The following is a 17305-nucleotide window of genomic DNA, read 5'->3' as shown; positions in this document are numbered from 1 at the left end:
AACAGCTTAATTAATTATATGGATTTATGTTTGACTTTTTTTTTAAAAAAAACGTGCTAGTCGAGTACTTTTTCTATTTTCTCATAGAATTTCTTCCAATCTCATTTCGCCACCTGCTGGCAGATTTTAAAACTACATGCTGTCCATTTCAGCTATATTCGTACTATCCTTAGTTTAACTAAAGTAATTTTATAGTTTTTTTTAATAACATTATCTGGGGAAAAAATGGTTGTTATAGTCTGATGTTACTGTAAGGTTGTTGTTGTTTTTTTAGGTTGATTTCATTCGATCTCCCACACCCCCAGGCATAACATTATGACCACCTTCGTGTTGGTCCTACAAAAACAGCCCTGACCCGTCGAGGCATGGACTCCACTAGACTCCTGAAGGTGTGCTGTGGTATCTGGCACCAAGATGTTAGCAGCAGATCCTTTTCCTGTAAGTTGCGAGGTGGGGCCTCCATGGATCGGACTTGTTTGTTCAGCACATCCCACAGATGCTCGACTGGATTGAGATCTGGGGAATTTGGAGGCCAAGTCAACACCTCAAACTCGTTGTTGTGCTCCTCAAACCATTCCTGAACCATTTTTGCTTTGTGGCAGGGCGCATTATCCTGCTGAAAGAGGCCACAGCCACCAGGGAATTCCTCCATTGCTCCGTGGTCCAGTTCTGATGCTCACGCGTATGCACTTTCTGCGGTGGACCGGGGTCAACATGGGCACCCTGACTGGTCTGCGGCTATGCAGCCCCATACGCAACAAACTGCGGTGCTCTCTGTATTCTGACACCTTTCTATCAGAACCAGCATTAACGTAATTTGTGCTCCAGTAGTTCATCTGTTTGATCAGACCACACGGGCCAGCCTTCGCTCCCCACGTGCATCAATGAGCCTTGGCCGCCCATGACCCTGTTGCCTGGTTCACCACTGTTCCTTCCTTGGACCACTTTTGATAGATACTGACCACAGCAGACCAGGAACACCCTGCAAGAGCTGCAGTTTTGGAGATGCTCTCACCCAGTCGTCTTGCCATCACAATTTGGCCCTTGTCAAACTTGCTCAAATCCTTACACTTGCCCATTTTTCCTGCTTTTCTAACACATCAACTTTGAGGACAAAATGTTCACTTGCTGCCTAATATATCCCACCCACTAACAGGTGCCGTGATGAAGAGATCATTTTATGCCTGATTGGTGTATGCGAATGATTATAATAGCCTATATAATTTTATTTGCCATTTAATTTGAGTGATAGGCTATATTTTGAATTCAAATGCATGTTTTGGAGTAAATGCATCAAACATACGTTCAAGTACGCTTTTATATTATATTATATTAAATTATGCTAACGAATTGTAATAACCCATTTAAACTCACCGAAATGGTCTACAGTGAGTCTGCTATAAATGATAGTGTGGACTGTATGTATAATATATTTTGAACATGTATTAGGAAATATTATTAAGATGGCTTGTTTACATTATAACATTTATTTTTGGTATTAACTCAAAATATGAAAAATATTCTCCTTCCTCCACAACCGCTTAATTCAAGGGTTTTCAAACTTTTTGATAATAAGGACCCCCGAATAAAATAAGCCCCTCGTGATAAATATAAATGCTCTAAAAGTCCATTTATATTGTATAGCGAGAATACTGTTCATTCGTTGGAGGATGTGAGGAAAGGTCCGCAGGTGGCGCTCTTCAGTGAACACTACCATCGATTCTTTGTTTTTGTGGTTCGTCACTTCCGGGTGTGCGATGGCATGACAGGAGTGTATCAAGAGAGGAAACCCTGCTGATTCTGTAAGATATTACAAAAAATTGCGTTTTATCTAGTATATGTTTGCCATGCATGACATACTAGCGTTAGCTGTTGTATGATGGCTATGAGTCGAATCTGTTTGTCCAGATTGAGATTGACGTGAGAAGCCGTCAGTCTAGTAAAGAGTAAAGACGAACAAAAAGGTTGAACCGTTGTGTAATAATATTTTGATTGTATGTAAGTTTTATTTACACAGATGGAGATTTGTTAACGTTGCTCCAGGTTTTGTGGCATTTAAAATGATTTGAAAATGTTATTTCAATCCTCAAAGAAGCGGAGAGAAAGGGAATGCCTAATAAACGATACACGTTTAATTTAATTTATCATTTGCTTTTATATTTTGGTATTTATTTAGGTAAAGTCTTTAAAATATATAGAGCCGATCAAAAAGGGTGATTTTTTTTTGTTGTGTACTGTGTAATAACACTATTTCACAGTAGGTAATAATAGCTCATTTATTTTTTTGCTTTATAAATAAGTTCTATTTACAAGTTTTGAAAAAAAGGTTCTTTAAGTTGTTTTTGGCATATAAAAATTATTTGAAAAGTTTATTTCAATCACTAACGCAGCTTTTTTGATCGTTATTGTTATAAATTGCTTTTACACATTTTAGTATTTAAAAAAAAATCTTAAATACATGTATTAAAACAATGTGTTTAACACTGATAATGCCTGTTTGTTTAATTTTTATATATCATATACAGTATATATCTAGTATATGTTTTATATTTATCAGACAACAGCTTTAAGTCCACATCCTTTACCCTGATAGATTTACTGTGTGGTGGTGACAGGTTATGTATTGTCAGTTTTGACAGGTGATGGGGGCAGACAGTGGTCCGGGAGCTCCTGCAGCTGTCCCATGGCGTAAAGTTCTGTATGAACGGCAGCCTTTCCCAGACAATTATGTGGACCGGCGTTTCCTGGAGGAGCTGCGTCGCAACATCCGGGTCCGTCAGTACCGTTACTGGGCGGTAGTGCGTGAGACGGGGCTTATCGCACAGCAGGTGTCCTGCGTGGCTGTCTTTCTCACATTATGGTCTTATATGGAGCAGGGATACCTAGTGCCATCCATTGTGTTGTGGGTCTGTCTAGGCTGTGCTCTACTGGGCTATGGCCTCTACGAGATCCTGGGAGGCGCTTGTGTTCGGGAGCGCACGCGCCTGGCTGACCTGCAGAGCGCCACCATCTTCCTGGCCTTTACCTTTGGGTTCTCACCAGTTTTAAAGACTCTGACCGAGTCGGTTAGTACAGATACTGTGTACGCCATGTCAGCCATGATGCTCCTGGCTCACTTGGTGTCCTTCCCGTACACTCAGCCCAGTCCGCCGGGCAGTCTTTCCCTCAACGCGGCTCTTTTTGGATCTGTGTGTCTGGCCTCCCGACTGCCTGGCGCACTGCATACCTTCACCATGCTGAGCTGTGCCCTCCTGGTGTTCGCTCTCTGGCCCTGCCTGCTGCACCGCATACGGGAGAAGGCGGAGTGGAGCTTCCCGTGGGCAGCGGTGCTGGTGTGTCTGGCTGGAGTCTGGGGTCTGGGTAGCCTGTGGCCAGAGGGAGCACTTCTTCTCTCTCTGGCTCTGTTAACCGTAACTTTACTCTGTCCACTGTTACTAGTCCACCTGCAGAGGCACAAGGACAATATCCACGGTCCTTGGGATGAGGCAGAGATCAGAGAGGACCTGTCCCGCTTCCTGAATTAAAAATTGCCTCCAGGATTTTACGACAGTTTTTTGAGAATCTTTTGCACTTTGATTAAAGGGATAGTTTACCCAAAAACTTACTCTCTTTTATATCGTTCCAAACTTATATGACTTGTGGAACACAAAATAATATATTTTTTTCAATGTTCCACAGAAGAAGTCTCACAGGTTTTGGCATGAGGGTGAGTAAATAGTGCAGATTTTTTTTTTTTTGTGAATTAATTATCCCTTTAAGCTCAGGGATGAATAAGAACTGTTATTGGGAAATGACATCTCATTTTGCCAATATAAAACTTAACTATTAAATGAGCGAACCTCTTTCAAACATGTCCAGGTCATATTTAACACCAAATGAAAATAAGTCTAATACAAATAGATAATTCCCCTAACACTGTTATAGCTCTCAAATTGTATTTTAATGCAACATTTCAGTTATGCGACTTTCATCTGCCATTGTTTTTGGTGCCTGATGAAGATTGAATGAATGGAATGTTGCATTAAAACATAATTTACAAGCTAGAGTGGTGTAATCTATTTATACCTATGCATATGCTTATGAGATTTACAAGGAGTTGCGGTGGTATTTTATTTATGCCAGGATATTCTTAAAGGGATAGTTGGGCCGAAAATTTAAATTATCCCATAATTTACTCACCCTCAAGCCATCCTAGGTGTATATGAAATTCTTCTTTCAGACGAATACAATTGGAGTTATATAAACAAAATGTCCTGGCTCTTCTAAGCATTATAATGGCAGTGAATGGGAGCCCAAAATTTGAAGCCCAAAAAAAAGTGTATCCATCTATTATAAAAGTAATCCACACGGCTCCGGGGGTTAATAAAGGCTGAAGCGAATTGATGGGTTTTTGTAAGAAAAATATCCATATTTAACATGTATCTAGCTTCCGGCAGATCGCCTTCCGTATTCAACTAACGGAAAAAGCATAATTGGCACGACGATGATGTTGGACGACCAATTTTGGGCTGCCATTTTCTGCCATTATAAAGCTTGGAAGAGCCAGGACATTTTTTAAATATAACTCCGTTTGTATTCGTCTGAAAGAAGAATGTTATATACACCTAGGATGACTTGAGGGCGAGTAAATCATGGAGTAATTTTCATTTTTGGGTGAACTATCCCTTAAACAGTGATTTTGGTGAACATGTTTGTGATATTCACCCAAATGGTATACGTATATGGGAAAATGGAGGGTTTTTTAACAGTATTTATGTAAATGTATATATTGCCAAATTGCTAATATAAAATGTTTAAATGGTTTTAAAAATGCTATAAATGTATCACTGTATTGGAAATGTTTTTAAACCATGCTAAACATTATTGTTACAATCCCTTTCGATTTATTTGAATTGAGGTGATGGCAAATCCATTTACAGTTGTTATAACGGTTGACCACAAGATGTCAGTCCTCTATCAGTCCCAGGCGTTCATTTTTTGTTCATCTGGAACAGCACAGCAGCAGTCGGTGAAACATTTCTGCCAGTGTTCATTGAAAGAATATACAGTAATAAGCCATTGTTGGCTTTTCTTATAAGTGTATTTATAACTGACAGAATAAGAGCTTGTATTTGAACAGTCTGTGTGACATTGCAATAAAGTTGCCAAAAATCTACGGGAAGTTCTTGCAAGTTGTGTAAATTAGTTAAGTTAGAATGTTTGACAAAACACTAAAATGTTTGTCTGTTTATTGTTTTGAAGAAAACGAGAGTGCCGCTGTAAACTCGCACCACAGTGTTAAGTTATTGTGGGTGGTTCTTTTACAAGCTGCATGACTTGAGATACAAATCATCTCTGTAACACATGGTGTTGGAAATTACACACTGAAGTTTTAAACGTTGGGGCTTAGGGGTTGGTTCACTAACCCTAGTCATGAGCAATAATAACAGTGATGCTTGCTTTAGTCAAGTCCACTATCTACAGGAAAGCGTTGGACTTTTTAAGCACGCAGTATTTACAAAATCCAAAAATGCTTTTTTATTTAAGCCTGTTAAAGAACTGAATGAAACTCACATCAACATATGTACAGAACAGGAACAAACCTCTGCAGCATGACAGCGCACTGCTCAGTCGGTGAGCAAAATGACCATCTGGAGATGCGTTTTGCTAAACCAAAATCTGTTTTGATGGTTTTCCACTGTGTCTAAGATGTGAATCTTTGTTGTCTTCTCAATGAAAATTGAAGCAGATCTGGTTGGCGCTTGTCCTCTGGCATGCAGGTGGGCATTGGGGTCTCAGTGTGGCTGTTGAGTGGGCACCGCCGGTGGCTGTCTCCTGCAACACATTAGACGTAACCCGAGCTGTCAGAACAGACTCCCATAGGTCACTGCTCACAGCGCTGCCAATTCAGCTAATGGAAATAACAACAATCTCCCATAAGCTGCTCTGCTTCAGATGGCTGCATATGTTTACAATTGCCTGCAAGTGTGTTTTGTTTTGGGAAAATGAAAGCGAAATGAACACAAATGGCCAGATCGCATCAACAGAAATGAAAAGAGCACAAAAAACAATTTTTCTTTAGATGGGCTACAAATGAATACCAAACCCTGCTGATTAGCTGTGACTCATACACAAAAATCTGAACAAAAAAAACCCCTAAAGATTCTTAAGACAAAGCCATAAATTGCCATAAATTTTTTTTTTTTTTTTAATTTTAAAAGCAATTACTCTTGCTTTTGAGTTTTTTTTTTTTTTTGGTAACACTTTAAGGTTCATTTTTTTAACTAACTAATTACTAGTTGTCATGAACAAACCATTCACACTAATTTTACAGCATTTATTGATCTGGGTTAAGGTTAGTCATTTATAATGTTACAAAAGGTTTCTATTTTAAATAAAAGCTCTTTTTAACTTTCTGTTCATCAGAAAAATGTATCACAGTTTCCACAAAATTTTTAAAAATTCCACAAAATTATCCCATGATTTACTCACCCTAAAGTCATTCTAGGTGTATATGACATTCTTCTTTCAGACGAATAAAATCGGAGTTATATTAAAAATGTCCTGGTTCTTACAAGCTTTATAATGGCAGTGACTGTTGGGCCTGTGCATCTGTCCGTCATTAAAACTGCTCCACACGGCTCCGGGGGGTTAATAAAGGCCTTCTGAAGCAAAGCAATGCCTTTCGAAGCTTCCGGCGAATCGCCTTCCGCATTCAACTTACGGAAAAAGTGTAGCGCCTCTCGCAGTTCAAAATGCGGAAGGCGATCGCCGGAAGCTTGATCATTTACTTTATAAAGTTTTAAATATGAATATTTTTCTTACACAAAAGCACCACTTCGCTTCAGAAGGCCTTTATTAACCCCCTAGAACCGTGTGGAGAAGTTTTATGATGAATAGATGCACTTTTATGGACTTCAAAAATGACCCAACAGTCACTGCCATTATAAAGCTTGGAAGAGCCAGGACATTTTAAATATAATTCCGATTTTATTAGTCTGAAAGAAGAATGTCATATACACCTAGGATGACTTTAGGGTGAGTAATTCATGGGATAATTTTCATTTTTGGGTCAATTAACCCTTTAAGCAGCCTAACTCATTTCAACATTGATAATAATAAGAAATGATTTCTGAAGTATCATGTGATGCTGGAAATTCAGCTTTGCATCACAAGAATAAATAAAATGTTTAAATATATTCAAATAGAAAACAGTTATTTTACATTTGAAATAATATTTCACAATATTGTTGTTTTTACTGTATTTTTGATTAAATAAATACAACTTTGGTGCACATAAGAGACTTTCAAAAACAAAATCGTATCAAACTCAAATGTTTGAATTGTAGTGTATACAAAAACATTTTTAACATTTTATATTTTTAACAATATAAAATAGTATATTTACAAATAAACATGAACCTAAAGTAGCAAATGTTGTAAAAAGTTTAGTCATGATAACTAATTAAAGGGGCAAATTATGCTTTTTAATGTTTTCCGTTAGTGTTTAATGTATCTGTTTGTGCTTGTAAAAGATCTGCAAAGTTACAAAGCTCATAGTCTACCACAAAAAAGGATTTCTTCAATCTAACAGAGAACACTGATCCAGACCTGCCTAAAACGCTTCAATTGAAGTCCAGATATTACTTCCTCAAATGTCTACATCACAATGTCCGAATATAGCGCTTGTGCTGATTTGGGACCTGAGTCTGCGAAGTAGACAGCAGGAAGTAGAGTCGTGATATCAAAACCCCGCCCACACTCCCACAGTATCTGTTAGTGCAGAACAACTCATTATATCGGTGTGAAATAAACACTTATGGAAATGTAGAAATTAAAGCTAAAGCTCCAATCTCCTCCTGAAAAAAGTCTGTTGGTGCCTCAGTGACTACTTCACTCAGAGAAGCCGTCAATCACAGCTGTCAATCGTTCACATCCCCATTTTTATAGCATCAAATAACTAACTAAAAAATGAACACTTGAACTTACATCAGTGTGATAAAAACGACCTAAAATGACCATCTTTGGAGAAAAAAAAATGTGTAGTGTAATTTGATTGTTTAGTTTGACTTGCATCCTATTAGAATACATGGAGGGGGCGGGGTTTATGAGCTATACAGGGACCAACCAGCTCAAGGCGCTTTAGCTTCACTTTTCAGGACGTGTGTGGCACGCTTAAGTACAACCCAAAAGTTTGCTTGTGCACAGCGCATTTTACAGAGAAAAGCTTCCTGAACCTGGTAGACTACAACACCAGCTATATACAAAGACTACTTTCTACTGTGAAACGCTCTGCTCAAGTCGTGCTTGCACAGTTGGTTTTGATCGATCTGCTTGGTCATTCACATTTTTAGAATCTGACTCGGGCTCGAACTGATACGGTAAAACCAACAACATTATTAACTGTGTGTTTACGAAAGAGTGGTGCAGGTATGACATCACTTTGTAGGCAAAAACGTGGAAGCGAGTTAGCATTTTAGCCCTTCCGGTTCCATTGTCCTGAAGTCTATGTGTTTTAAAAATGGGATTTTGTTTAAATGGCTGAAACAAGAACAACAAAAGCTGAACAAAAGCTAAAGACACTTTAATGTTTTTTTCTACGATATAAAATACATCAGTTTTACCACACTCAAAGCTATTATGTGTCTTGAAAAAGGCGGTTGTTATCAAGTGGCTAAATGGAACTACAGAGGCTGTCGGGGAGATTAAACGTCATCACACCGAAAAGGTAAACTCAGTCCGCTTTTACAGCCTCATTATGCTCATAATTGTGCTTTTATAAACTAGTCCAACTCAAACGTTCTGGGAAAATATTTTGAGATAAAAACTGAAAGAGTCGTCGGAAGCTTAGTGATGGTGACGTTGAAGTTGAAAACGTACACTTTTGTTAATCACAGAGCTTGTTTTTTTGCCATAATCCAAAAGCCTATGGGAAAATCCTACTGGGATTTTATCGAGGGAACCAGAGTGATGCAAACTGCCGGTTGGCCTACAAAGTGACATCGTACCTGTAACACTCTATTGCTTAACGCCTTGGAAGCTGAATCTCACGATTATGGTAAGAGGTGTTGCATTTCTGACACACAATTGAGGTGTTTGGTCAATCACAACGCACTGGGTCAGCTGGCCAATAAGAGCACTTTGAGCTTTTCGTAAGAAGGGGCTTTGTAGAAATCAGCACATTTCAGATAGATTGGGTATAGAGGAGCTGCAATGTACAGTACGTGAAAAATTATGTATTTTGAACATTAAAGCATGCTATTACGCTCAATAAACAAAATAAAATAAACATACTAACACTTTAATTAATGTAAGCCTAATGTAAAGTGTTAGTTTTTCTTCAAGAAGTTTTTTTATAATGAATTTTTTCAACTTGTTTGCCGTTCTTAAAGCTGAAGTTTGTGATCTCTAGCATCACAAAACAGATTTTCAAATATAATACCACTGGTTGGACAAACAGATTCTGGTTAAGCTAATGTTGCTGTGTTGTGCTGGGGCCCGTTCTTCGTACCTCGCTTAATACATCTAAGATGATTTGACAGATCCCAGATCTTTTAATCGTGATAACTGATCTCTGGCTAATTTGGTTCTTCAAACGAATTTGCGGATTGGATTAAAATATCTGGATTAAATGATCTAAGATCACTGCGCATTCTTTTTTTCCCTGACGAGGGCAGATGCATCGATACTCGAAACCACGATCAGCAATGCAGCGATTGGCTGGCGTCAAGACAGCAACGTAATGACATCATATAATTAAAAAGCCACCTGGCAAAAAACTTGACAAATTACACAAAAAACCCCCACGAATTTCTGAACCTTTATAAGGAAACACCCAAACGACCAAACCAACATAAAAGTTATAATAGATAAATGATAAATGTTTTTTTTTTATTACCAATTATTTATATTCACGATTTTATACAGTATTTGTACACCCTTTACATTTTTATTTCAATGTTGTAATTTAATTTTTAATTCAATTTGAAGCAGATTTGTAACGTGACTTTTAAGTTTCTTTAGAGTATTTAAGTTTCTTATGGGTCAAGATCAAATTATCTGCATCTCTTGCGCTGCATCAAGCCACTCCCATAATATCTGTGATCACTTAAATTAATGCACGGCTCTGAGTAACTGTACAACATGTGTGTAAACCAATAAAAACAAAATTATATAAAGTAATTATTCCATCACAAATAAATCACTCAATCAAGTGTCTATAGTATTATACACAACATTATACATTCTCATATACATATACAATATAACATTTTTTTATTATTATTTAAAATTATTATTATTGCCCCTGGTTCAGTAATGCACTCTTGTAATAAAGTAGCAGTGGCTGGGACAGATTTTAAGTATCACCTCAAGATGCAATCTAATCCTGTTTACATGAAATAAGCCTGCTCCTGAGCAGGTTTAAGCTTACGGACCTGTTACTATGACAGCAAGTCCAGGATGAGCTTCGAAGAACCAAACAATCCGAGATCATGTCAAATCGTCAACAATCAAATCCAGCTAACTGAGTTAGCGACGTACGAAGAACGGGCCCCAGGTCAGGATGCTCGAATAAACAGAGCGCCACAGTGTTGGACTTCTTAGGGAAATCAGCTGAAAAATTACTTACTTATAGACAGTTTCAATGGCAACAACATAAACAAACGTTACTGCGCATGTGCGCTTTTGTGGCCCAAACTTAACTTCCTGTAGACGTCAATAACAAAAGAGTCTGCGTTATCTTTCTTATGCGTTATCATCTTTCATTTTAATTGTGCAAAATGATCTCAAAATGAGCATGTTTATTATAATCACCCATTTCTATCTATAATATAGAGTGTTACAGATATAGAGTCTTTTTCACTCCAAAAAATCATTGGGCAAAACAACCCCGATAAACTCTGTGAGAGCTTTCCCTTTCACTACCCGTAGACTATAATACCCATCAAAATAGGAGTCCTCCTTAGTAAGACCAAGCGGCAACCTCCCGCAGTTTCTCTTGAAGCCAAGACGGAAGTGACTTAAACGGCAATTCATCGACTGGCCACTAGGGTCAGGCTCCAGAAGGGAGCAGAATCTCATTGGGCCCCATGTTAAAATGCCCAACTTTACAGCAGAAAAAAAAACATGTTTACAGCCTGGTACAAACTGTAGTTTTGGTCTATACGGCTAATTTTGCCCTTCATGACAACTGTGAATTTTTTTTAGAACTCATTAGTTTACATTATATAAAGCCTTAAAGTCGTGCATAATTAAGGGCGTGGCCACTTTGAGTGACAGGTGGATTGTCGTTTGTCTGCTGTCTGTTAGTCACAGCGTCATCTCAGCTCCAGCCACGTTCCGCCTCTTTGCCCATTTTCTATTATCCGGGAGTGTCGCGCTGCCCAGATGGCAACGGCCAGCCCGACCCTACTTTGCGCTTCAAAACGGCTCTTCAGAATCCTATGGGTGACGTCACGGACACTACGTCCATATTTTTTTACAGTCTATGAGTAAGACAGATAATGTAGACATTAAACATATCTAAAATTAAATTAATTTACATTTAACCAGTTTAATATGGAGAGGCACTGAAATGTAGACCTTCGTGTTTTGACCAACACCGTTACATCATATGACGTGAGAAGTTATTTCGGTTTGTATGTTAGCAGGGACTTTAATCATAACTTAATGAGAGTATGACAAACAGAAAATCCTCTCAGGATCCCTGGAATCAGTGTTACAGTACCTCAGGCACGACATTTTAGCATTTTTGTAGCATAAACACGATCAAACCGATGAGAGCTTCGGATTTTCCAATGTTTCTCTATGGCGCTGAAACCTAAAGATGTCCGAGTTCCGGTCCCAGCGCAACTGATACTCAACTGCCATTGGCTCATCTGCGTTCGAGGGGAGGGGCTTACCGATAGGTCAATTAATGACAGAATTTCCATTTTTGGGTGAACTAACTTAACCCTTTAAGGACTGTGTAATATGCCGTTTTCTGTAAGTTACACATACAGTAGCCTATATAAATGCTTGCACACTCGCCTTTCAATCATGCAATGCGTCGGAATAACATGTTTCTTTGTTTAGTCATAAAAGAATAATGTTGAGAAACTTAAACTTGTAGATTAAGTACCCTATTTGAGATTGATTGTATATGAATACATCACAAAATTCCCATGCTCTATGGGCACTGCCATTGAAAGAGGATCAAGCGAAAGTTGTTTTACACTCCGTGATAAAGACCTATTACATACCTAATAGAAATATTTTTCGGGAAACGGAAATCCGATCAGTTATCCAGATACAGAGAGACCACTTAATGTGAACAAATGTAAACGCTCTGTGTCCTGATCGACTGATATGTCGAACTGCTTGATCGGATCACGGTGATCGCATGTTTATGCCAAGTGTAAACGCAGCCAGAATAAGTTACCTCTAGAGTAGATTATTTCTGATAACAAGCTAAATAAATAACAAGTAAATTACATTAGATGCTGCTCTCATATGCTGTCAGACTGGATATTTATGACGCTATCAAGGCTTTTTGGTGAGTCACACACATTGTTTTTGTGCTAGTGTATTCTCTCTACTTGATCATTAATATTTATATCATGTTATCCAAGAATAGAACGTCAAAAATGTGTTTCTACTGAGTAGTGCGCCATAATATCCACTAGCCAGACCGATAAACACAGTCCGGAAGTCAACTTAATTGTGTAAAATTGAAAAAGTGACACATCACCTTTAATTAGGCCCAAAAGACCTAATTATTCTGAGCTGACCATGTTACAATCGCAGGCTACGGTGTCAGTGCGTCTTGAGTGTGTGTGAGTGCTAGTATGTGTAGGGGGAATATGAGTCCAGCATTCCTGCAGAGCTGGTCCTGGAAAGATCCCTGTGGAGACTCAGGAATCTCACTCTCTAATGGAGCTGGCAGAGGGAGCAGCTCTCTGGGATGGGAAAGAGAAGAGAGTGGCTTTTATTTTTCCTGTGCTGCGGCGAGCACAGGACTGCGGTTTCACAGAAAGAAAAAGAAATTACGGAGACGACGGAAAGAAAAGCAAAACAACGCTTGAAGAAACATGCGAGATCTTGCAGCCTGAAAATGCCAGGGGTTTACTGGAAGACGGAAAGAAATGCAGAAGTTAAAAGTACAAGAATGCACTAAAGACTGCTGGCGTGTAATTGAAGGAGTGGATGAAGTGTGAGAGAGGAACGTTGCTTGATTAGATGCTGGCGGCGTCTCAGAACCGAGCGAGCTGCCGTTAAAGTGGCAAGAAATGCTGCTTAGGTCACCAGGTTCTGTCACTGTCCACGAGGCCGATTCTGGTCAGGGTCACGCTGAATACTTCAACTGAAGGTTCAAATGAGTTCTGCAAAAAGTGAAGGAGAAAAAAAGACAAGGGGAATGGGGGTGGAAGGAAAGAGAGGGAAAGTTGGAGAGTTGGGATGAGTGATGGTGAGAGGAAATGTGAAAAAGTGAGTGGGAGAACTAGAGAAAGGGGCGACGGGGGGAGAAAGAGAGAGAGAAAAAAAGCAGGAGAAAAAGGGTGGAGGTCCAAACAGACCCGTTTCTGAACACAAAGGAAATGAGGCAGAAAAGAACGAGGAAAATGGGCCAAAAAGTGAAGGTAAAGAATGAGAGCGAGTGATCATGAGGGAGAAACCGAAGAGAGTGCTAAAAGAAACGAACGCCAATTGAATGGTGAGAAAGGAAGAAAAGATAAGTCTGTTTGTGAATGCTGCATAGTGATATGACAGTTTAAACAGGAAGTTGACCATGACCCTCATCCAGCGCTCCTTTAATGAGGTCATGCTTTTGGTTTGGTTTATTCTTGCTCGTATGAAATACAAAACATACCAGAGATATCAAAGACAATAATCACAGAACAGTATGAAATATGAGAAGCCTTCTGGTGATTAGACTGTGACATCAAAACGAGACGAGAGCTAGAAGAAGTGAGGACAGCGGAAGAGAACAGAGACTGTCTGCGCCGAAAACGGGGAATCAAATATGAAAAACACATTTTCAACGAGACCTCCACCCCTCTCAAGTGACGTGTGAATCTCGCTAAGAAATGCCCAGATCATGTTCCATACCCAAATCCAAAGAAAAAAAAAACATATAAGTTACGTAATAGCTAATGAAGTTTATTTTTAACATTATTAAGATTATGAATTGTGACAATTCTTATTACTATAAAGGACAAACAACGCATCAAAACATTATAATTATATTATAATATCTTAGAATAAGATTTATATATAAATAAATAGACTTTATTTTACTAAATATTCCACGGTCAACTGTTAGTGGTATTATAACAAAGTGAAAGCAATTGGGAACAACAGCAACTCAGCCACGAAGTGGTGGGCGCCGTAAAATCACAGAGCAGGGTCAGCGCATGCTGAGGCGCACAGTGCACAGAACTTGCCAACTTTCTACAAAGTCAATAACTACAGATTTCCAAACTTCGTGTGGCCTTCAGAATAGCTCAAGAACAGTGTGTACAGAGCTTCATGGAATGGGTTTCCATGGCCAAGCAGCTGCATCCAAGCCTTACATCACCAAGTGCAATGCAAAGTGTCGGATGCAGTGGTGTAAAGCACACCGCCACTGGACTCTAGAGTTCAGAGTGTTCTCTGGAGGGACAAATCACACCTCTCTGTCTGACAATCCGATGGACAAGTCTGGGTTTGCCGTTTGCCGGGAGAGCGGTACGTGCCTGACTGCATTGTGAAGTGTAAAGGTTAGTGGAGGGAGGATTATGGTATGGGGTTGTTTTTCAGGGGTTGGGCTTGGCCCCTTAGTTCCAGTGAAAGGAACTCTTAATGCTGTAGCATACCAAGACATTTTGGAAAATGTCATGCTCCCAACTTTGTGGGAACAGTTTAGGGATGGCACCTTCCTGTTCCAACATGACTACGAGCCAGGCCTTTTCGTCCAACATCAGTGCCTGACCTCACAAATGCGCTTCTAGAAGAATGGTCAAAAATTCCCATAAACACACTCCTAGTCCTTATGAAAAGCCTCCCCAGAAGAGTTGAAGCTGTTTTAGCTGCGGGAGAGCAAACTCCATATTAAACCCTACGGATTAAAAATGGGATGTCTTGACTTGTTCCACAGGAGTATAAATATGAGGAAACACAAAGGCCACATTCCCTTAATCATTCATCACAATGAGTAAAACCAAAGAATATAGTTCTGATGTGCAGCAAAAGATTGTTGAGCTTCACATGATAGAAAGTGACTGTAAGAAAATAAAGCATTGAAAATCCCCATTTCCACCATCAGGGCAATGATTAAGAAGTTCAAATCAACTAAAGATGTTACAAATCTGCTTGGAAGAGGACGTTTGTCTATTTTGTCTTAATGCACACAGAAGAAGATAGTTTGAGTGGCCAAAGACTTTCCAAGGATCACAGCTGGAGAATTGCAGAAATTAGTTGAGTCTTGAGGTCAGAAAGCCTTAAAAAAACAGCACTTACATCACCACATGTTGCTGGTATCTGCAGCATATTAAGTAGTCAGACTCAACAGGAACTTCAAACAGGAAGGGGTTCTATGGTCAGATGAAGACAAAGTTTTTAAAAAAGTACCCCATTTAAATATACTTTACCTTTAAAGTATTTGGACCTTTAATGTTGTGGGCCTATTTTTTTGCTGGAGGTCCTTAACATCTTACATGTGTTAACGTATATACATGTGCTTACATATATACATGGTATCATGGATTCTATCAAATACCAACAGATAAAAAAATCGAAACCTGACAGCTTCTGCTAGAACTCTTATAATGGGCCGTGGTTGGATCTTCTATCAGGACAATGATCCAAAACAAACATCAAAATCAACACAAAAACGTGTCACTGAGCACAAAATGAAATTTCTGCCATGGCCGTCCCAGTTCCCTGATCTGAACCCTATAGAAGATGAGTGGGGTGAAATGAAGAGAAGAAGCACCAACATGGAGCTGGGAATCTAAAGGATCTTGAGAGATTCTGTATGAAGGAATAGTCTCTGATCTCTTGTCAGGTGTTCTCCAAACTAATCAGGCATTATAGGAGAAAACTATGTTATCTGTTAAAAGCGTGGCCAACTTGTATTTGGAGAAAAACATTTATTTCATAAAGAGATTTTCCTATTTTCTATTATTTTAAGGTTAGATTTTTGTGATTTAAAAAAAAAATTAAAGATCAAAAGGATTAACAATGCAGATTAATTTTTACAGGATTCTTTGTTCACATTGACTAAGGGTGCCAATAATTCTGACCATGACTGTTTATAAAATATAATTGTATAATATATATATATATATTTATTTTTTGTAAGTAATTCTCATTTGTAATATAATTTTTTGACAGTTTGTGTTTTACCTAAATACTTTTACTGCTGTGTTCCTCGAAAATGTTCCTTCAAGTGTAAATATGTTTGCCATTTTGTGATTGAGCAATGACATCTGTTGAAGTTGAAGTTCTTCTTTTTTTCCTTCACACTCAAGACCATATGTTCATGTTGTGTGGAGACAGCAGTGTCTGTGATCTAGTACTGTAGTTTTGGGACCAATGAGCACGTGGTCTCATCTATCATGCATATGAACGTAGGTATGCGTATATATCACAAAGAGTTCTGGTCTCTGAGCGTACTGCTTTGAGACTAATCCTAAAGACGGATCCAAGAACAAGCCTCACTCTTGGGACACAGAGGGTCCTATTAGTTGTGTTCAGTACGAGCATAAATCCCAACATTTGGGACGGATAGCAGAACTAGCGGATCTTAAATAGTTTTTTAACAATCATATGCTGCCATTTTGTCATGGCAGAAGTATCGTATTTATGAGACAAATGCATATGAACGTCACCACAATGCCATAATTACCAGTAGGAAATTCTGTAGCTGGTTCAGAAAACCCTTTAGTAATGATACCCTATAATTACAACTTAACTGTTTTCTTAACTTAAGGGGTTTGTTGCAACTGAACACTTTCTGACTTTTGGATTTCGGTGTGTGTGAATAAAAGAATCATGGTGGAAGCAATTTTATATTGATCTTATATATTTATATTGAATTTAATTATAAATTAGAATTGTAAATGTTGACTGCAGTTTAAATTCATAGAAATAAGGCTTTGCCAGAAAAGTCTACACGTGTAGTCAGTTTCTGAGAAAACAGGATTGTGCAACCAAACAAAATAATGTTTTGTTGTATAAAATGCATAAAGCAACGTTTTGTATGCGTACGGCAATAGAGTGGTGCAGGTGTGACATCACTTTGTAGGCCAACCGGCAATTAGCATCACACTGGTTCCCTCGTCAAAAACCCAATATGACTTTCCCA

The 17305-nt window shown here is 38.7% G+C and overlaps 2 protein-coding genes across 6 annotated transcripts in view; one reads left to right on the top strand and one right to left on the bottom strand.

Moving 5' to 3' along the window:
- The first annotated feature begins 1739 nt into the window (after nucleotides 1-1739).
- pigc (phosphatidylinositol glycan anchor biosynthesis, class C) lies at nucleotides 1740-5159 on the top strand. Of its 3 annotated transcripts, none has more exons than XR_013817642.1 (3): nucleotides 1743-1802; nucleotides 2631-3858; nucleotides 4547-5159. XR_013817642.1 is itself a non-coding variant. In XM_079831427.1 (2 exons), the coding sequence occupies exon 2, from the start codon at nucleotides 2643-2645 to the stop codon at nucleotides 3522-3524; it is 882 nt and encodes a 293-aa protein (XP_079687553.1). In that variant the 5' UTR covers nucleotides 1740-1802; nucleotides 2631-2642; the 3' UTR covers nucleotides 3525-5159. The 3 variants fall into 3 exon arrangements, 1 of the variants encoding a protein (XP_079687553.1); XR_013817643.1 differs by having other exon boundaries at nucleotides 2631-4195; nucleotides 4547-5154; XM_079831427.1 differs by having other exon boundaries at nucleotides 1740-1802; nucleotides 2631-5159.
- A 343-nt stretch (nucleotides 5160-5502) lies between these two features.
- The window catches only part of dnm3a (dynamin 3a), a 66993-nt gene continuing 55190 nt past the window's right edge, over nucleotides 5503-17305 (bottom strand). For all 3 annotated transcript variants that reach the window (XR_013817641.1, XM_079831425.1, XM_079831426.1), the window contains one exon: nucleotides 5503-5814. Coding sequence is in view for 2 of the 3 variants with exons in the window: in XM_079831425.1 (XP_079687551.1) it covers nucleotides 5775-5814 (40 nt within the window). In the remaining variant the exon portion in view is untranslated. The remainder of the gene's footprint in view (nucleotides 5815-17305) is intronic.

This window comes from Gobio gobio (assembly GCF_949357685.1).
Source record: "Gobio gobio genome assembly, chromosome: 12".
Classification (NCBI taxonomy): Eukaryota; Metazoa; Chordata; class Actinopteri; order Cypriniformes; family Gobionidae; genus Gobio; species Gobio gobio.
This window is presented reverse-complemented; position numbering and strand designations above follow the sequence as displayed.

Bases quoted from the DNA above. Each gene is read 5' to 3' on its own strand.
- pigc (XM_079831427.1), top strand. From the start codon at position 2,643: ATGGGGGCAGACAGTGGTCCGGGAGCTCCTGCAGCTGTCCCATGGCGT.